This window comes from Strongylocentrotus purpuratus, unplaced genomic scaffold (genome assembly GCF_000002235.5).
Source record: "Strongylocentrotus purpuratus isolate Spur 01 unplaced genomic scaffold, Spur_5.0 spur5_scaffold_2, whole genome shotgun sequence".
NCBI lineage: Eukaryota > Metazoa > Echinodermata > Echinoidea > Camarodonta > Strongylocentrotidae > Strongylocentrotus > Strongylocentrotus purpuratus.
Genome location: NW_022145605.1, coordinates 5,164,370 through 5,180,254, shown reverse-complemented (window position 1 = coordinate 5,180,254; position 15,885 = coordinate 5,164,370). Strand labels below are relative to the sequence as shown.

Here is a 15,885-nt window from a genome sequence, read left to right as displayed (position 1 = left end):
AAAGCATCTTGAAATGAATGGTATTCTGATCAGACTCAAGTCGTTTGAGGTTGATTATAATAACATATATATCTCTATGCTTTTATGTTAGCTTAAAGGGATAGTTGAGTTCTGTTGCAGAGGGCGATACACAAAATATTTTTTTTGGTGAGATAAAGAAAAAGTGAGTGTCGAATTTGAAAGAACATAAAATTTAAATGACAAAATCGGTTTGGAGACGGCTGAAATATCCATAAATATAACGTTTTCTAATACTAATACTAACGAAACAGCGCCTTTTACGTCGTATTTCAGACAATGCCGATGTTGGCTTTTTTTGTTAGCATTTTCGTGTTGTTTATATTACGCACAACCAGCCGGCCCATATATTGTTGTTTTTAATTAAATAATTAATTAACGGTCAACATATTTTTTTGAAAGTGGAGCTGAATTGGTATGATCGTATTAGCTAAATTTCAAACATTTTGCTCAATTGCTCAGATTGCTCAAGGGGGCGATTGCAAAATTAAAAATTGCCCCTGCGGAATTATACAATAACGATTATTTTTTCTGTTATAATTTTTACACAATATAGAGTTTCAACTTTCAAACCTTAAACCAATGAAATGGAAGTATGGAAGTCAGATTAGTATGCAGGATTTCTCGCTCGAACTTAAACTCCGTTGGGGGGGGGGGGGGGGGGTAAGGTCACCTTTTTTAGATCAGCCATTGGCCTTTTTTTTTTTTGCTCCAAAATACACACATAAAAAAACTGAAGGGGGGGTTCAACCCCAACCCCCCCCCCCCCTGCGTACGCGCCTGACCCTCGCGTTGTGTCGCGTTGACTTGAATGCGACCATTCGCCCATAGCCCCCCTCCCCCCGGTTGTGCCGAAAAGGTGCGTTGGAAGTGTCGCGTTGACTGGAACGCGACCATTCGTCCAAAGCCCCCCCCCCCCCCCGGTTTTGCCGAAAGGGTGCGTTGACTAGTCTTCCACATCAGTCGTTTATAATATAATTGAAGGAATAGAAATTTAAGGCCATTAAAAAAAATAAACATGTTTAGCGTCCCCGCCCGCTTCCTTTTTGGGGGCCGCCTCCTATCTTTTTTTTTTTTTTTTTTAATTTTTTTAATTTTTTTTTAAATTTTTTTTTTAAACTTTTTTTTTTTTTTTTAAAGAAAAAAAACATGAAAAACTGCTTAAATGGCTTTATTTCTGATTTAAAAAAAAAAAAAAAAATTGTCGGCGGCCATCTTGAAAAAAAATAGCCCCGACTGTCAGGGAAAATGTACCGAGCGGCCATTTTGAGCGGCCATTTTGAAATAAAAAATAAAAAATAAAAAGGGCCTCCTCCTTCCTATTTTTCGAAAAAACAGGATGCTAAACATGTTTTTTTTTTTATTTGGCCTAAGTCGTATAAATTCAAATAATCAAAATAGAAACAGATAAAAATTAAATAAAAGTAGGATTTACATAGTCTTGCAGATCAGGCGTTATAAGAATTAAATCAATAAATAACAACAAACACAATCAAATAATTTACTTTTATATTTAAAAATGTCAAATAAAGGTGGTTAACTAGTCTTGCATATCAGTCATTTATTTATTAAAAACAAAAATTATTTGACATTTTTGAATATGTATTGAATTTGTTATAAGCACCTGATTTGCAAGACTACCTATAAACTAGTTTAATTTAATTTTTAATCTGTTTCTATTTTGATTATTTCAATTTAAACAACTAAAATTCTATTAAAACTGATGTGGAAGACTAGTCAACGCACCCTTTCGAGAAAAGCCCCTTACGTAAAAATTAGTTTTTATTTAGCTTTAAAAATGACGACTCAGAAGTCTTACTCAGAACGTTCAGAAAAAAGCCCAGTTTCGGCGATGATGACGCATTTTACGTCACTGCAGGCGCCTCTCCGGTGAAAAGGAGGGTGATTCAGGCATTCAAATGTCTTTAAGAAGGCAAATTATGATATTAATTGGAGAAAAAAAAAGAGACATTTATCCGAAAAATAATATGCACTTGATAATCCCAGTACGTTTCTGGCAATTTCGTCATTCCTAATGCAAGATCCTTAGTTGTAGCAAAAATCGGATATGCCCGCAATGACGTCAAATGCGTCATCAAGGCCACGTGACCGTATTACCTTTTTTCGAGGGGCGTAGCCCAGCAAGCGTGAGAACTGTGAAAAATGGATGGTTATCATCTTTTGTCAATTTAGAGATTTTCTGAAAAATCAGAGGCTGGAATATTAATAAGTAGAGGTGCATTCATGTTTTGAAAGATTATTATTATTATTTGGGCAATTTTTGATTTTGCAATCGCCCCCATGAGCAATCTGAGGGAGGCGATTATTTAGCTCATGGGGCGAATCGTCCGTCGCCCCCGTGTATTTTGAGCCTTAATTACTAGTTACTGTAAGTTAATTGTAACAAGATGTGCATCAAGTTGAAAGTAAACTGGTCCATCTTTGATGTCAGCACTCAGCAGGCACCGTGGTAAGCATTTATAAGTGCCTCACTGAAATAAGTTTATCTCATTATGATGTGTAGTTCATCTTTTGGGCTGTGTTAAATCAACCCTAATAATTTAAACCACAAACTTGTTATTCTTAGTGTTTAATTTCGCATTCTGGTGGAGTCACTTAATAACAATGAGTGTATTATTGGTACACAATGTGCATGAAGGTTATTCCTAAAAAACAATGAATACTGTCAGACGCTATTGAGTGAATGACTGGCATCTTTTTTCGTTGGTAACAACAAACATAAAATGAGCTGTAACAGGTACATGTGCATTTGTCTACAATACATCAATCACCCACTACTTGTACTGGCCAAAATTAAACTGATTGAATCTTTGTGCAGCACAAAACGTACGACCATTCGGTAAAAGGGTCTGAAAATCAGACTATTACTTGGGTGATTGCAATCACTTAAGTCAATTTCACTTTCGTTTTGAGGGAAGTTCTAAATTAAACATGTATTGTCTTTCAAATGCTGTTGGAATTTAACCTTTTCATTTTTGTGGGCCTGCAAATGGGACATACATGACTTGTATTACCTTTAGCTCACTTGACTGTTAAATTCTTAGAAGACTGATACCCAATGTACAAATGTAATGCTGTTATACTTATTTTTCGAATGTTTTGACTTTGTCATTTACAGTTCTTACGGCTTTTAGCAAGAATAAACGTCGACAAGAAGCATAGACTGTTCAAGCCCTTACAAGAAAACATGTGCATTGTTTTGTCGTTCTTCATCTAAGTTGATACATCGAGGCCGACACAATGGCTACTTCTTTGAAGCAGGCTGTCCATAAGAACCTGGAGTGTCCTGTCTGCCTGAGCTTCTTCAAGGACCCCAAGAACCTGACCTGCTCCCATACCTTCTGCAAGGGTTGTCTTGAGACTGTCCTAGCGTCTCATCGGAAGCTGTTATGTCCTACATGTAGGGAGGAGACTTCGGTTCCTGGTGGAGACGTGGGTAGACTGAAACCAAACATAATAGTCCGATCACTTGTTGAAGATGTGGAGACACAGGGCCATTCCAACTGTAATCAAGAAGACAAATCATTGCCCCCAAAATGGAACAAATGTCAAAAGCATCCAACCGACGATGAAGAATGCTTTTGTCTTAACTGTAAGAAGTACGTCTGCTTCAAGTGTGGCATGTTAGAGCATGCAAAGGATGCTCACACTATCCTGGAAGCAGGCGTACATGAAACTGCGCAAAATAATACCATTGAGGAACTTGCATTTAAAGCAGATGCAAAGATACGCAACGTTGACAAGTATGTTACATTCGTCGTAGACCAGCGTAAAAGGGTGCATAACGTACAGAAACAACTTAATGGTGAAATAGATGAGACTTTCGAGGAATCAGTTCAGAAGTTGAAGAGAAGAAAGACGGAGTTGGAAAATGAAGTTGGGCACAAACTAGGTAAACTTGAGACTTCATTGGTAAGCATGGAGGAGTCGGGTCGTACGCAGATAGACGATATTAAGAAGGTTCGGGACGTGGTTAAGAATGGTCTTGATATTCCTCTCCAGACAGCGGCTCTGACCTCACATAAAGCGACATGTCAACAGCTGGAAGAGCTTCTAAGCCGAATTAGGCCAGATGAGGAGCTGCCCAGAAGAACTGCTGAGGAAGGTGAACGAATTCGCTTCAGGAGTGTCGGATCGGATGGACTAATGCAGTTGGGTCAGCTAAGACAAAATAAGTCAAAATGGGTTCTGCGCGCGGGAGACCCCCTCCCTGATGGAAATATCACCATGACCGGAATGGCAATATCACCAAACAATGGGATGGCTGTTGGTTGTACCAGGGGAGGAATATTCATATATTCTTCTGAGGGCATCATACAAGATACCGTTCTGAAATCTGTTAAAGTTCTGGACTTAGACTTCATGCCTGATGGTGGATACGTCATACGCAACACTAATAACATAATTTCCTTGTACACAGAGCTTCGTGAAAAGCTTGGTGTAACGTTTGAGACAATGGATGTTGCGAAAGGTGGGCTTGGTGGTCTCACTGTAGGGAAGGACGGGCTAATCTTCGTAGGTTACAGAAAAGTTGACAAAATACAGGTATTTAAGCCAGAAGGTGGGAAGGCAATTAGAGAGATAACGTACAACGGAAATACACTATGGCAGATGTTTGCGATGACATCCAGTCAAGCGATTGTCGTTAAGAGTAGTTGGGATACAGTAGGAATGATCAACGATGTGTCTGGTGCTATTATTCATAGCATTAGCAAACTTAACGCCATCGCTATCCCTGCTGTGTATCAGGATGATTCAGTTATCATCGCATGGGTTAAGAGCGATCAGGGTCTGCTGAGCATCGTTCAGTACACAAAAGAGCTCAAATACATCAAAAACATTCTCACTGATTTCAAGATAATCAAACCTATTCGAGCTTGGTACTATTTGCAAGCATTCAAGACGGGGGAGATTGCTTTCTGCACTTCTGATAGGTTTTACATCTTCCATGAGACATTGGAGTAAATTTCAGTTTTGCAGATGAAAATAAGATTTAAGATTGTTACTAGGTCAAGGGAAAACAAATGCACCGTATCAATACTATCTTCTCTTGCGTGCCATGGTCCCCGTTGTCACAGCTCATAGTCGTCACCAACATACACAAGTTCACCATTCACTCTGACTGCGCTGCTTGATTGTTGGTAGAGTGCTTGAAGTATAATTTAGGTGTATATATTTTGACGAATATCCAAAGAAGTTCATTGCTTTCCACAGACCTTGCTGCCAGACCGAGTCGAATGCCTTTTCGTAATCGATGGAGCAGCATAGGAGACTCTGATTTCTTTCAAGGCGTTTTTCCATCATTTGTCTCAGGATGAACAATAATGGTGGAGCGTCCTGGACAGAATCCAGTTTGTGCTTCGGACAGCACTTCTTCTTTGTTCTTCATGATTCTTTGCTGGATGATGATACTGAACTTTTTCCCTGCATGGCTAAGGAGGCTAATACCCCGGTAGTTTCCACAATTGAGTTTGTCTCTTTCCTGTAGATTGGAGTTATTATGGCCTTTCCCCAGTCAGCCGGAAAAGTTTCTTCCCGCCATATTTTATTGCACAATTTGTGGAGTATGGTGATACCTGTTGACCCAGCAGCTTTGAGTTACTCTCCTGTGATGCTGTCAAATCCAGGTGCTTTCTCTTTTGCGAGTTTCCGAACAGCGTATTCTACTTCATCTCGCAGAATGTCTTGAACTAGGTCGAGGCTGGTCATCTGAGGTATGTTAGTAGCTTCTCCATTTGTTTGGTTCTGGTTATTGTACAGTTCTTCAAAGCTTACTTTCCATCTCTATTTCATGTCTTTCATCTCGGTAAAGATTTCTCCATCTTTGCTTTTCACTGCCTGCTTTCCGATGTTAGATTTCTTGGTGATTTGTTTAATTGTTGTATAGACTGCGTTAGATTTGGTAGCCTGACGTGAGGTTCACACTTTTGTGCACAGATCTCGTATCCATTTGTTTTTGCAGCCTTTTGTTTTCCTTTGTATTTCTCTGATAAGGAAGTTGTATCTCAGTCTTTTATTTGGGTCTCTTTATTCATCTTATTTAGCTTCCTTTCTCTCCTAACTTCACTCCTCTCCTAGCCACCCTGGTCTGTTTGTCCCTGTTGTACGAGTCAACAGGTTAACCGTCTCCGCCACGAGAAGGTTGACCAGGACGATTATCCGTACTCTCACAAGTCGGTCATATAACCCTCACATTTTGCTTGTTACAGCAGTTTGCTACCCGGGATGTCTCATACTTGTATGGTCCACCAAATTTGTTACAAAATGGTAAGATAGTAGGCCCTACAGACTTTTAGGGGGGGGGGGGACTCTATTTGTACTATTAAATTATTTTTCTCAAAATATTACAATGTATCTGATTATGCAAGGTACAATATGCAAATTGTCCATGTTTGTTTACTTAACTCATGTATTGGTAATGGTTATGAAGGCACAATTCTATTTTTATTTCTTTGTGTATTTGTTTCAAGGACACTTTTATAATTTAGGACATCATTTAATTTTATATATCCATCGTTGTTCACTGGAACGATGCGTATCAATTGTGAACTGAATGAACTTACTTAAGGTCCTTTCTCTGCATAATCCCTAATTTTCGTACCTAATATCTTTTTGCTTATAATGCATCTTTAATTCATTTATTCGTTAATTCATTTATTCATTTATTCATTCATTTGTTTAGGTTCCTTGAATGAAATTTCTTTGTAAATCAGTCCAAAGACTGATACATTCAAAAATGTACATAGTTGCATAGTTAAAAATTATATAAAGATGACAATACATTCTCCAAAGGAATACAAGGTACAAAAAATTAGAAATGAAAAAGAATTGTTATTATTATTATTATTATTATTAATATTATTATTATTATTATTATTTATATTACTATTATTATTATTATTATTATTAACAATGGAAATTCGTTGTGTTACATGGTATGGCGATACACATATATAACATTTTACAAGTATCGATAATGTATTGCATTATTATCATTGCTATTATAGTCTGATTATTATTATTATTAACAATGGAAATTCGTTGTGTTACATGGTATTGCGATACAATACATATATATATATATATATATATATAACATTTTATAACTAGAACTTGAACTTGAGCTTGATTATAATAGTTATTATGATTATTATTAATAATGGTAGGGAAGGCATAATTTTATTTTAATATCTTTATCTGTGTTTTTTTTCAAGGACATTTTTATAATTCATAATAGTTCAACATTATAAGACATCAATGATTCTTATATAGGACTACCCATAGTTGTTTACTAGAACTATGCGTACAAAACGTGAACTGAGTGCACTTACTTTCTCTGTACAATCCTTATTCCCGTACCTTCCTCTGTCTTTCTTTGCTTCTTATGCATTTATAATTCATTTATAATTCATTTAGGTTTATTGAGGAAATTTTCTTGTAAATCAGTTCAAAGACTGATACGTACAGAATTTACATAATTCCATTGTTCAAAATTATATATAGAATACAAAATATCCACCAAAATTGACAAGGAACAAAAATTGGGATTATAAATGAAAAATAATTGTTTAATATATTGCACCACGAATTGATAATAAACATAAACAAATATTTCCAATTATAAAGAGAGAAAATGATAAATGAGAATCGACAAGTAGGGAAAGACGACAGAGAGAAGAGAGAGGAAGAGAAGGGATCTATTGAAAAAAGTAAAATTGAAGAGTGCCATTTTCATTTGTACATGGTTTACATTTGAATCCTATAGTATATGCGACTAAATGATTAGCTTTTGATTATTGGGCATATATATATATAGTTACTTATACATATATAAATGCCTGAACTATGTCAGTTGAAAGGTAAACAAAGTGAACATGACAGTGAAATAAATACCAATGATATAGCTTGAAACTATACATCATGTCTTGCATCGGTACACTATACTATAGATAAATTAAACTATTTTTGTAAAGCACATAGAGACATACCTGTATGTTATTTGCTATAAAAGCATGATTATATTATTATGAAATGATGTCAGTTATCGTGTTCCCTCAAATTTTGTTACATATTTCATGTTCAATTCAATTATATTTTCTTAGAGGGGATAGAATAAAAAAAAGTATGAATTACGCCACTAATATTTCCAGAAGTTCTTTCTTTAGTGTCATTTGTGTGAGAGAGAAAAATCCAAAAGAAGTGAAAGACCGAGTTAGAATCAAAAGTATTGACTTTAGAGAATTCATGCAGGAGGTAAATGGAAACTTTTGTGGACGATATTCGTATAATATGTCAGCAGTTATAACGGCACGCGTGAAAGTCAGCACTCATAAAGAAATATATACAACACAAGAAACTAGAGGACCATTTTTGCCATGACAAAGTATGAGTAGAGACTGTCCTTACTCCAGCTCACGACGTCAAACTGTCTTAATCATTCTTTACATAATACCGACAGACTCGTTTTCGAGTTTTCATCATGTAAAAAAAAAAAAAAAAGTAAAAATACAGCATCATCTTTTTCTTTCAAATCAAAAGGACCGTCAACATGGAACTCTCTTCCTCATTATATTAAAACAATTTCGTTTCTTAATTATTTTAAATCAAAACTTAAGGGTTTTTTATTCACATACTCTACAAAATAATTAATCCATCCTAACTCTTTTAACTTTTATAACTTTTAAACTTTTTTAACTTTTAAACTCTTTTTTTGCCATAATGTCACTATGCTTTTCTAATTCAGTAAAATTTTTGGTATTTTAATAAGCTGGGAATTGCCTCGACAGAACCTTTATTTGGTTCTTTTGCAATTTCCATTTCATGTTCATTATCTATTTCCTTGATTTCTTACTCTTGTCTTTACTTCTCTTTTTAATTGTGTGTTTAAATTTCAATGTATACTGTGTATCCTACATGTAAATATGTTGTCAATGTACAATGTTTTTCAATGTACTTTTTTTAAATGGACTTGAATAAAATCAAATTGAATTGAATTGAATTGAAATACAAAGTCCATTTAAACTCAATCTGCTTGTTTTCTCTTTGTAGTTGACAAAAGAATTTAACTTTCCCTACTCTGGCAAATATTTTCAAGGAAGTCGGTTATTTCCCCTTCATGATGTGTTTATTTGTAATATCAATAAAGTTTAATGTTTTCAGCATACTAGTATAAACAATGATGATAATGATAATATTGATGAACATGATAATAATGATATTATTAATAATAATTACAATGCTGATAATAATAATGATGAGAAAGATAATGATTTAAACGTATAATAATGAAAATGATAATGATAATAACAATGATGATAGTAATAGCAGCACTTAAAGTGAAATCCAGCTTTAAAAGCAAACTAAGATAATACATTGTAAAAAGCAGAACATTCAGAGAACCACACTGCTTAAAGTTTGAAAGTAGAGTAAGGGAACTTTAAATTGGCTGAATCGGTAATGTTACTGTGATTTAGCCGAACAACTTCCCATTTGTTCCAACAAACAAACTGTCTAAATGTGTTGTTTTTTCTCTCAAAAGATAGGACTTGAGAGTGTCTCTTCTCTCTAGAGGAGATCATTATGATATCTTGCTATCCATAATATATTTATAGTAGTACGTGCCCCAAGGAGGAAGGGACTTTCAGGTTTGGAGAAAAAACAGAAATTAATTATCTTTTATTACATGGCAAACGGAGGAGTTATCCGTGAGTACGTCACAATCCACTGACCAAATCGCCAATTTGAGATTCACATAGCTTTAGGGATCTCATATTTCGAACTTTCTTATTATTGGTCAGGTTTATTTCAAGTTTCGCCAATCTGTTTCTCTGATTTGTTTTTGCTATCATATAAATGAACTTATAGTGTGGTACGGTATGTCACTGAAACAGCTCCCGTAGGATATTTTGTGCCAAAGTTGATTTTTTTTTTGTTGCATTTTTGGATTCATTGGGGTCCAAGCTATCAGAAATTGATGGGGTTCAAATTTTCCCGAAGACATCAAATTTCCCTATTGCGCGTTATATAAGCCATTTTGGTGCCCAATATGGACCCCCATGGAATGAAGGAGGGGTCTGAAAATTTGAACCCCATCGTTTTTGGCCAATTGGGACCCTTTTGAAGCCAAAACAGCAACAAAAAAATAAAATCAACTTTGGCACAAAAATCCTACGGGATTACCATACCGCACTATTATTACGAAGATTGGATTGCCCTTTAATATCATGTTTCTTTGCGCATAGTCCTGTATGGATCCTAACAAACAGTTACCAGAAAGAGGAAGTTTTCCAGAGAGAGGAGAGAGGAAGATGAAATGTAATGAAAGTGGAATGCTCAGTACCAGTGTCGTAGCGTGGGCTAAGTCATGGGGGGGGGGGGGGGGGCATCGGTCTTTAGTTGTCTAGATCAGTGTTTTACAACTGTTTTTTTTTGGGGGGGGCTGTCGTGACTGCATACTCTCGCGGATTCTAAACTTCGGGTTTCACTTACTTAACATTATTCCATTATTTATTTTTATATATTACCTAATTCCTTCATGGCACCCCAATAGATGTCTTGCGGCACCCCTGTTGAAAAATGCTGTACTAGATGGTCAAAATTAGAGGGGGCAGATTGACCAGGTCGGGAGGGGTTATACTCCTTGCCCCTCTAGAAGCGGAAAAAAGTTACACAAAAACATACACACACACACACACACTCTCTTTCTCTCTCTCTCTTTCTCTTTCTATTTATATATATCTCTCTCTCTCTTTCCGTCTCCTTTCTTTAATATATGTCTTCTTTCTTTCACCACTTCTGTCCTTATTTCTCTTTCTTCTCTGCTGTACACATCATCAAGGATGCAAATCTGATCACCTCAACACATTTTTCGATAATTTGACAAACAATATGTATTACCAAGGAGATGTGTTTTTACAGCAAACATCTAACTGTTATCATTGATTTGATTTGATTTGATTTATTTATTTCTGTTTGATTTTCTTTTTCTTTTGCATTTTTACAAATATATAACAAACAAATGTTGCAAATTTACACATGACAAAAGAATATATGTAGAATAAGGTAAGGCTGGGTGTAACTAATCGAGAACATCAAACAGGAGGGTTGACAAAATAAGCAAAGCTTGATAGTATGACTACCCTCAAAGGATACATAATAATACAAATATGGAAGAACAAAATATTGGTAAAAAGGGGGAAAAGACAGAAAAAAGAAGAGAAAAGAAAGAGGGGATGCACATCAATATTCACAGACTTATGTGGTAGTTGGATTTCAAATGGATATATAAAGATTTTAAATAAGAAAAGAAATGCAAATTTGAATACTGAGTGGCCAACTTGGGATACAATAGAATGAGAAGACTCTCAAGGTTCGGACAGTAAGAATGTGAAAGTAAGATCAGCCAGCTGGTTTTAAACCTGGGCCTGCGAGTCAGAGCCTTGAAATGTTTGTATAGAAGACAGTGTTTATTCAGTATCCCAAGTAGGCCACTCTTTATTCATACGTGTATTCATACCAGGTCATGGAAGGTTATAATCAACGTTTCAATAAATGGAAGCAAAAAAAAAGTATACAGTACAGAAAAGTATCGAGTTTTGTAACGATGGGTAAACGAGGAGAATTTATTTTGTTGATGGATTTAAAGATAATGAGCAATAAGAAACTTTTTCACCGCTCTTTTAAAGGATGGCATTGTATTCATCGTTTTTATTTCAGGGGGTAGTGCATTCCAGGTATCAGGGCCAGAATGTCTAATTGAGTTTTGAGCTAAGGCTGTTTTGACGTTAAATAGGTGATAGTCATTGGAATGCCTGGTTGGGTAGGAATGAAAATTAAAATTATGTTGGAATAAAATGACTAGTGATGGGGGAAGATTGCCGGATTTAAGTCGAAACATGAACACAGATTTTTGCATGTAGTGTATATCACTTATTTTTAGAGTTTTTAATGTGGCAAATAAAGGGTCAGTGTGGTCGCGATAACCTGCATCGGTACAAACTCGAATTGCTTTTTTCTGTAACAGTAATATACGATTAGTATTGCACTTATGAGTAGCCCATATGATATTGCAGTAAGAAATATATTGTAAAACCAGTGTATTATATAGCATACTAAGCACATGTGTTGGCAAAAAGTATTTTAGCTTAAATAGTATACCAATATTGCGAGAAATAGGGGTAGAGATATAATTCACATGATCATTCCAGTTACATTTTTCATTTATATATACACCTAAGAATTTCGTTGATGACTTTTTTTCTATTGGAACATTATCGACAAGCAGCTCAAAGTTATAAATATTGTGATTTCTTGAGTTTCTAAAGTGAATAAAATTGGTCTTCTTTAGGTTCAATGATAATATGTTGCTTTTGAACCATTTCGATAACTTAGGTAATTCAGTGTTCATGGTTGCGATCATCGAATTTAAATCGGAATGTGAATAAAATACATTTGTATCATCGGCAAATAATATATACTGTAGAATTGGTGAAACATTAGAAATATCGTTGACATATATCAAAAATAATAGTGGCCCAAGTATGGAGCCTTGCGGAACTCCACATTTAATAGATGATACGTTAGAAGAAACTGAATTGAATAAAGTATATTGTTTTCTTGATGACAAGTAATTTTCGAACCAATCAAGTGCTTTACCTCGTACACCGTAATGCTTTAATTTATACAATAATATAGTGTGATCAAGAGTATCAAATGCCTTGCTGAGATCCATGAATATGCCTATGACATGTTTATGATCAGCCAAGGCATTTGATACTCTATCAACCTTGTCAACTATTTTTTTTTAGTAGCGATTGGGTCGACCCTATTGTGCCTTGAATAAACGTTACCAACTATTGCACTAAATATGTCCTCATTAAATAAACTGTATTTGAACTTTATGTCGACCATAGTTGTCTGAAACTATTAATAAAAATACTTTTCCAGGAGTTTGCAGCATATTTCATATTATATGCAATGGTCGAATATGTATTTAATGGCGCCCTTCCAACAGAACTAGAGCACATATAGAGCTTCACACATTTTCGTACATATAATTGTCATAATATATCATACGCTGTGAAATAAATATTTATATTCAGTGTCTGTGAGTACAATCTTGAACTATTTACAATCAACACATACCCAACGCGCTATTTTTACACGCAAACCTAAAATGTAACACTGTTTTAATCTTGAACAATTTACAATCAACACAATACCCAACGCGCTATTTTTACAATCTTGAACAATTTACAATCAACACAATACCCAACGCGCTATTTTTACACGCAAACCTAAAATGTAACACTGTTTTATGGCTATTACTTCTTCAATCAGGAAGTTATTATTACTTTTACTATTGATGTCACTATTACTATTAAAATTAACACTATCAACGAATAGACAACGAGCTAAAAACTACTATCATTCCTCAATTCTAAAAAAAATACGACTACGGACGACGCGACCGCAGCAAAATAGAATTCACTCAACCAAGGACCCCAAATTTGTCACAGAGAAGTCTTTTATGACATTAAGAGCGAATACTCATTTCCATTATACGATAATCAATAAGATTATAAATAAGGAACAAAGAAGCTTATACGGTACTGAGCAGTTTGGTATGTTTTTTCATAAATCAAATCTTAGAGTATCATGATGAAGATACTCTTTTCAACTTTATGCTTATTTTACTGATATTTTATGAGAGTATTTTATGCTTTACCTTGTTTGAAACAATATGAATATGGTAAAGATAATGAAGATTTAGAGCCACTGTAAAAGGAATACTAACTAACAATGAATCATTTTGTGTTTACAGGTTTAATACTAAATAAGAAATCAAATCGTGACTTTGCGTTATCATAATCTGTTGGTAGAGATGCATTCACATAATAAAATAATATTTGGAGAGCATTCTCGAGCAAACTATCTCCTTATATTATCTCACTTTTATCTTCCTTGCTTTTAATCTTTCCCCCTAGGTCTCACCTTTTATGTTTGGCCATGTGTGCCACCCCCTGCTCCCCCCTGTAGCTACGACACATTACTCTTACCAAGGAGGCAGTCTTTACTGAAAAGGGAGCGATCTTTGGACTCTCTTCTGTCGTAAACAAGATATACACAGCGCCCTCTGAGTTGGTCAACGTGTTTGATTTGCAAGCATGTCAATGCGATCAACGGAGACGGTCGTTTTCTCTAAAAGCTCCTAATTGGCGTGTATTATATAGAATTTTGGCGGGAATTTCGAACCAGCCGCACCCCTCTGAACTCGACGGCAGCTGAGTCAATCCTGTACCGTGTCCAGCCCATCGGACTATACGAGCTTTCGCCGTAGCAATCTCGTTGTTGGATCACATCTTCACGTTTTAACTCGTTCGTCACTGTAGTCAAGGCAAAGGTCTAGGAGGTGACCCTAAGTGGCAATCCTGTGGTGATTTATTGCACTCATTTTCATCCCTCCATTCACGTAAGATTAACAACTTAAATAACAAAGCCTTGAAAGGTAAGAATTTTCACTTATCCTACTAATCTTAATTATGCGCGTTTGAAAATTGAATGGCGTCGATTTCTCTCTCCTCTTTATCTTCGGGGGAAGAGAATTATATGACGGCCGTTGCTGAGAAATACCGGGACGATGTACATGATTTAGGTGAAGGTATATCTTCTGACGGTACTACGGTCCCGGAAGATAGTGACATTGCAGATTGTTCATGGAAAACGGCAGTACGCAAAAAATCGAAAAAGAGGCCAAGGGTTAGAAGCAATAGTGATGGAGTGTTACATGAAAAGAATAACAAAATACCCAAATTCTCCCGCTCGACACCAACTCATTCTGAGGGTAAAGTAGTTATTGTTGGATTGGAGAATAAGAATGTGTGCAGAGCCAACCCCGTGAAGGTTGTAAAACAAATTCATGATCTTGTAGGCAGAGTAAAAGATATGGTAAAAGAAAGAAACATGTTGATTGTGAGATGTGAGAGCGAAAACCAAATACCCAAACTGTTGGAATTAACCCAGTTGGCGGGCATTAATGTGAAAGTTACACGATACGATGGGAGCCAATCAACCACTAAAGGAGTTATTCACAAGATTGATCCCCAAATCAGTAACGAGGAAATAGAGGAAGTTTTGAAAGAACAGAATGTAGTGAACGCTAAAAGATTTATGAAGAAGATCAAAGGAGAAATGGTAGCAACCCCTTCCGTTCTCCTCACTTTCAAGGGTAAAAACTTACCCGAGTCCATACATTTTCTGTATGAGGTAAAGCAAGTGGATGACTATATCCCTCCTGTGCCGCGATGCCATAAATGTCAGTTATTCGGACACATTAGGCAAACTTGTAAAGGCAATATCCGATGTGTTAGATGCGGGGGAGAACATGAGTTCGAAGATTGCCCTAATAAGGAGAACCCTAAATGCCTCAGATGTGGTGAAAACCACTCTGCAGCTTACCAAGGTTGTAAATTTTATGCAGAGGCGAAGCAAATTCAAAAAATAAAATTACAGGAAAACCTCACTTATGCCCAAGCGGCCAAGGCCCATCGTGCACAGATACATGAAAATGCCGTTACTGACATGGATAATCAGAAAGACATGGGTAGTGCAAATCTAAACAAACCTGCCAAAAAACACAACACAGAATCAAGGCCAAATAACCCTCAGAGAGCCAATCCGAATCCTCAGAGAGCCAATCCGAACCCTCAGGCCCATACCCCACACACAGTACGAGAAAGAAAGGGACAGGAAGAAAGGGACAGGGCAATACCCAGATCTCATTCCCAGATCCCAATTCCAGTACGAAAAACAAAGAAGGAAACTGCAACCCAAACTCCAGTAAATATG

General features: G+C 36.0%; 1 protein-coding gene across 1 annotated transcript; it reads left to right on the top strand.

The window, feature by feature from the left end:
- Positions 1–3,168: 3,168 nt before the first annotated feature.
- On the top strand, positions 3,169–6,848 carry LOC115926614 (E3 ubiquitin-protein ligase TRIM32-like). The gene has a single exon (XM_030991485.1). It carries the CDS (start codon positions 3,280–3,282, stop codon positions 5,002–5,004), a length of 1,725 nt encoding a protein of 574 aa, XP_030847345.1. The 5' UTR covers positions 3,169–3,279; the 3' UTR covers positions 5,005–6,848.
- Positions 6,849–15,885: the final 9,037 nt, after the last annotated feature.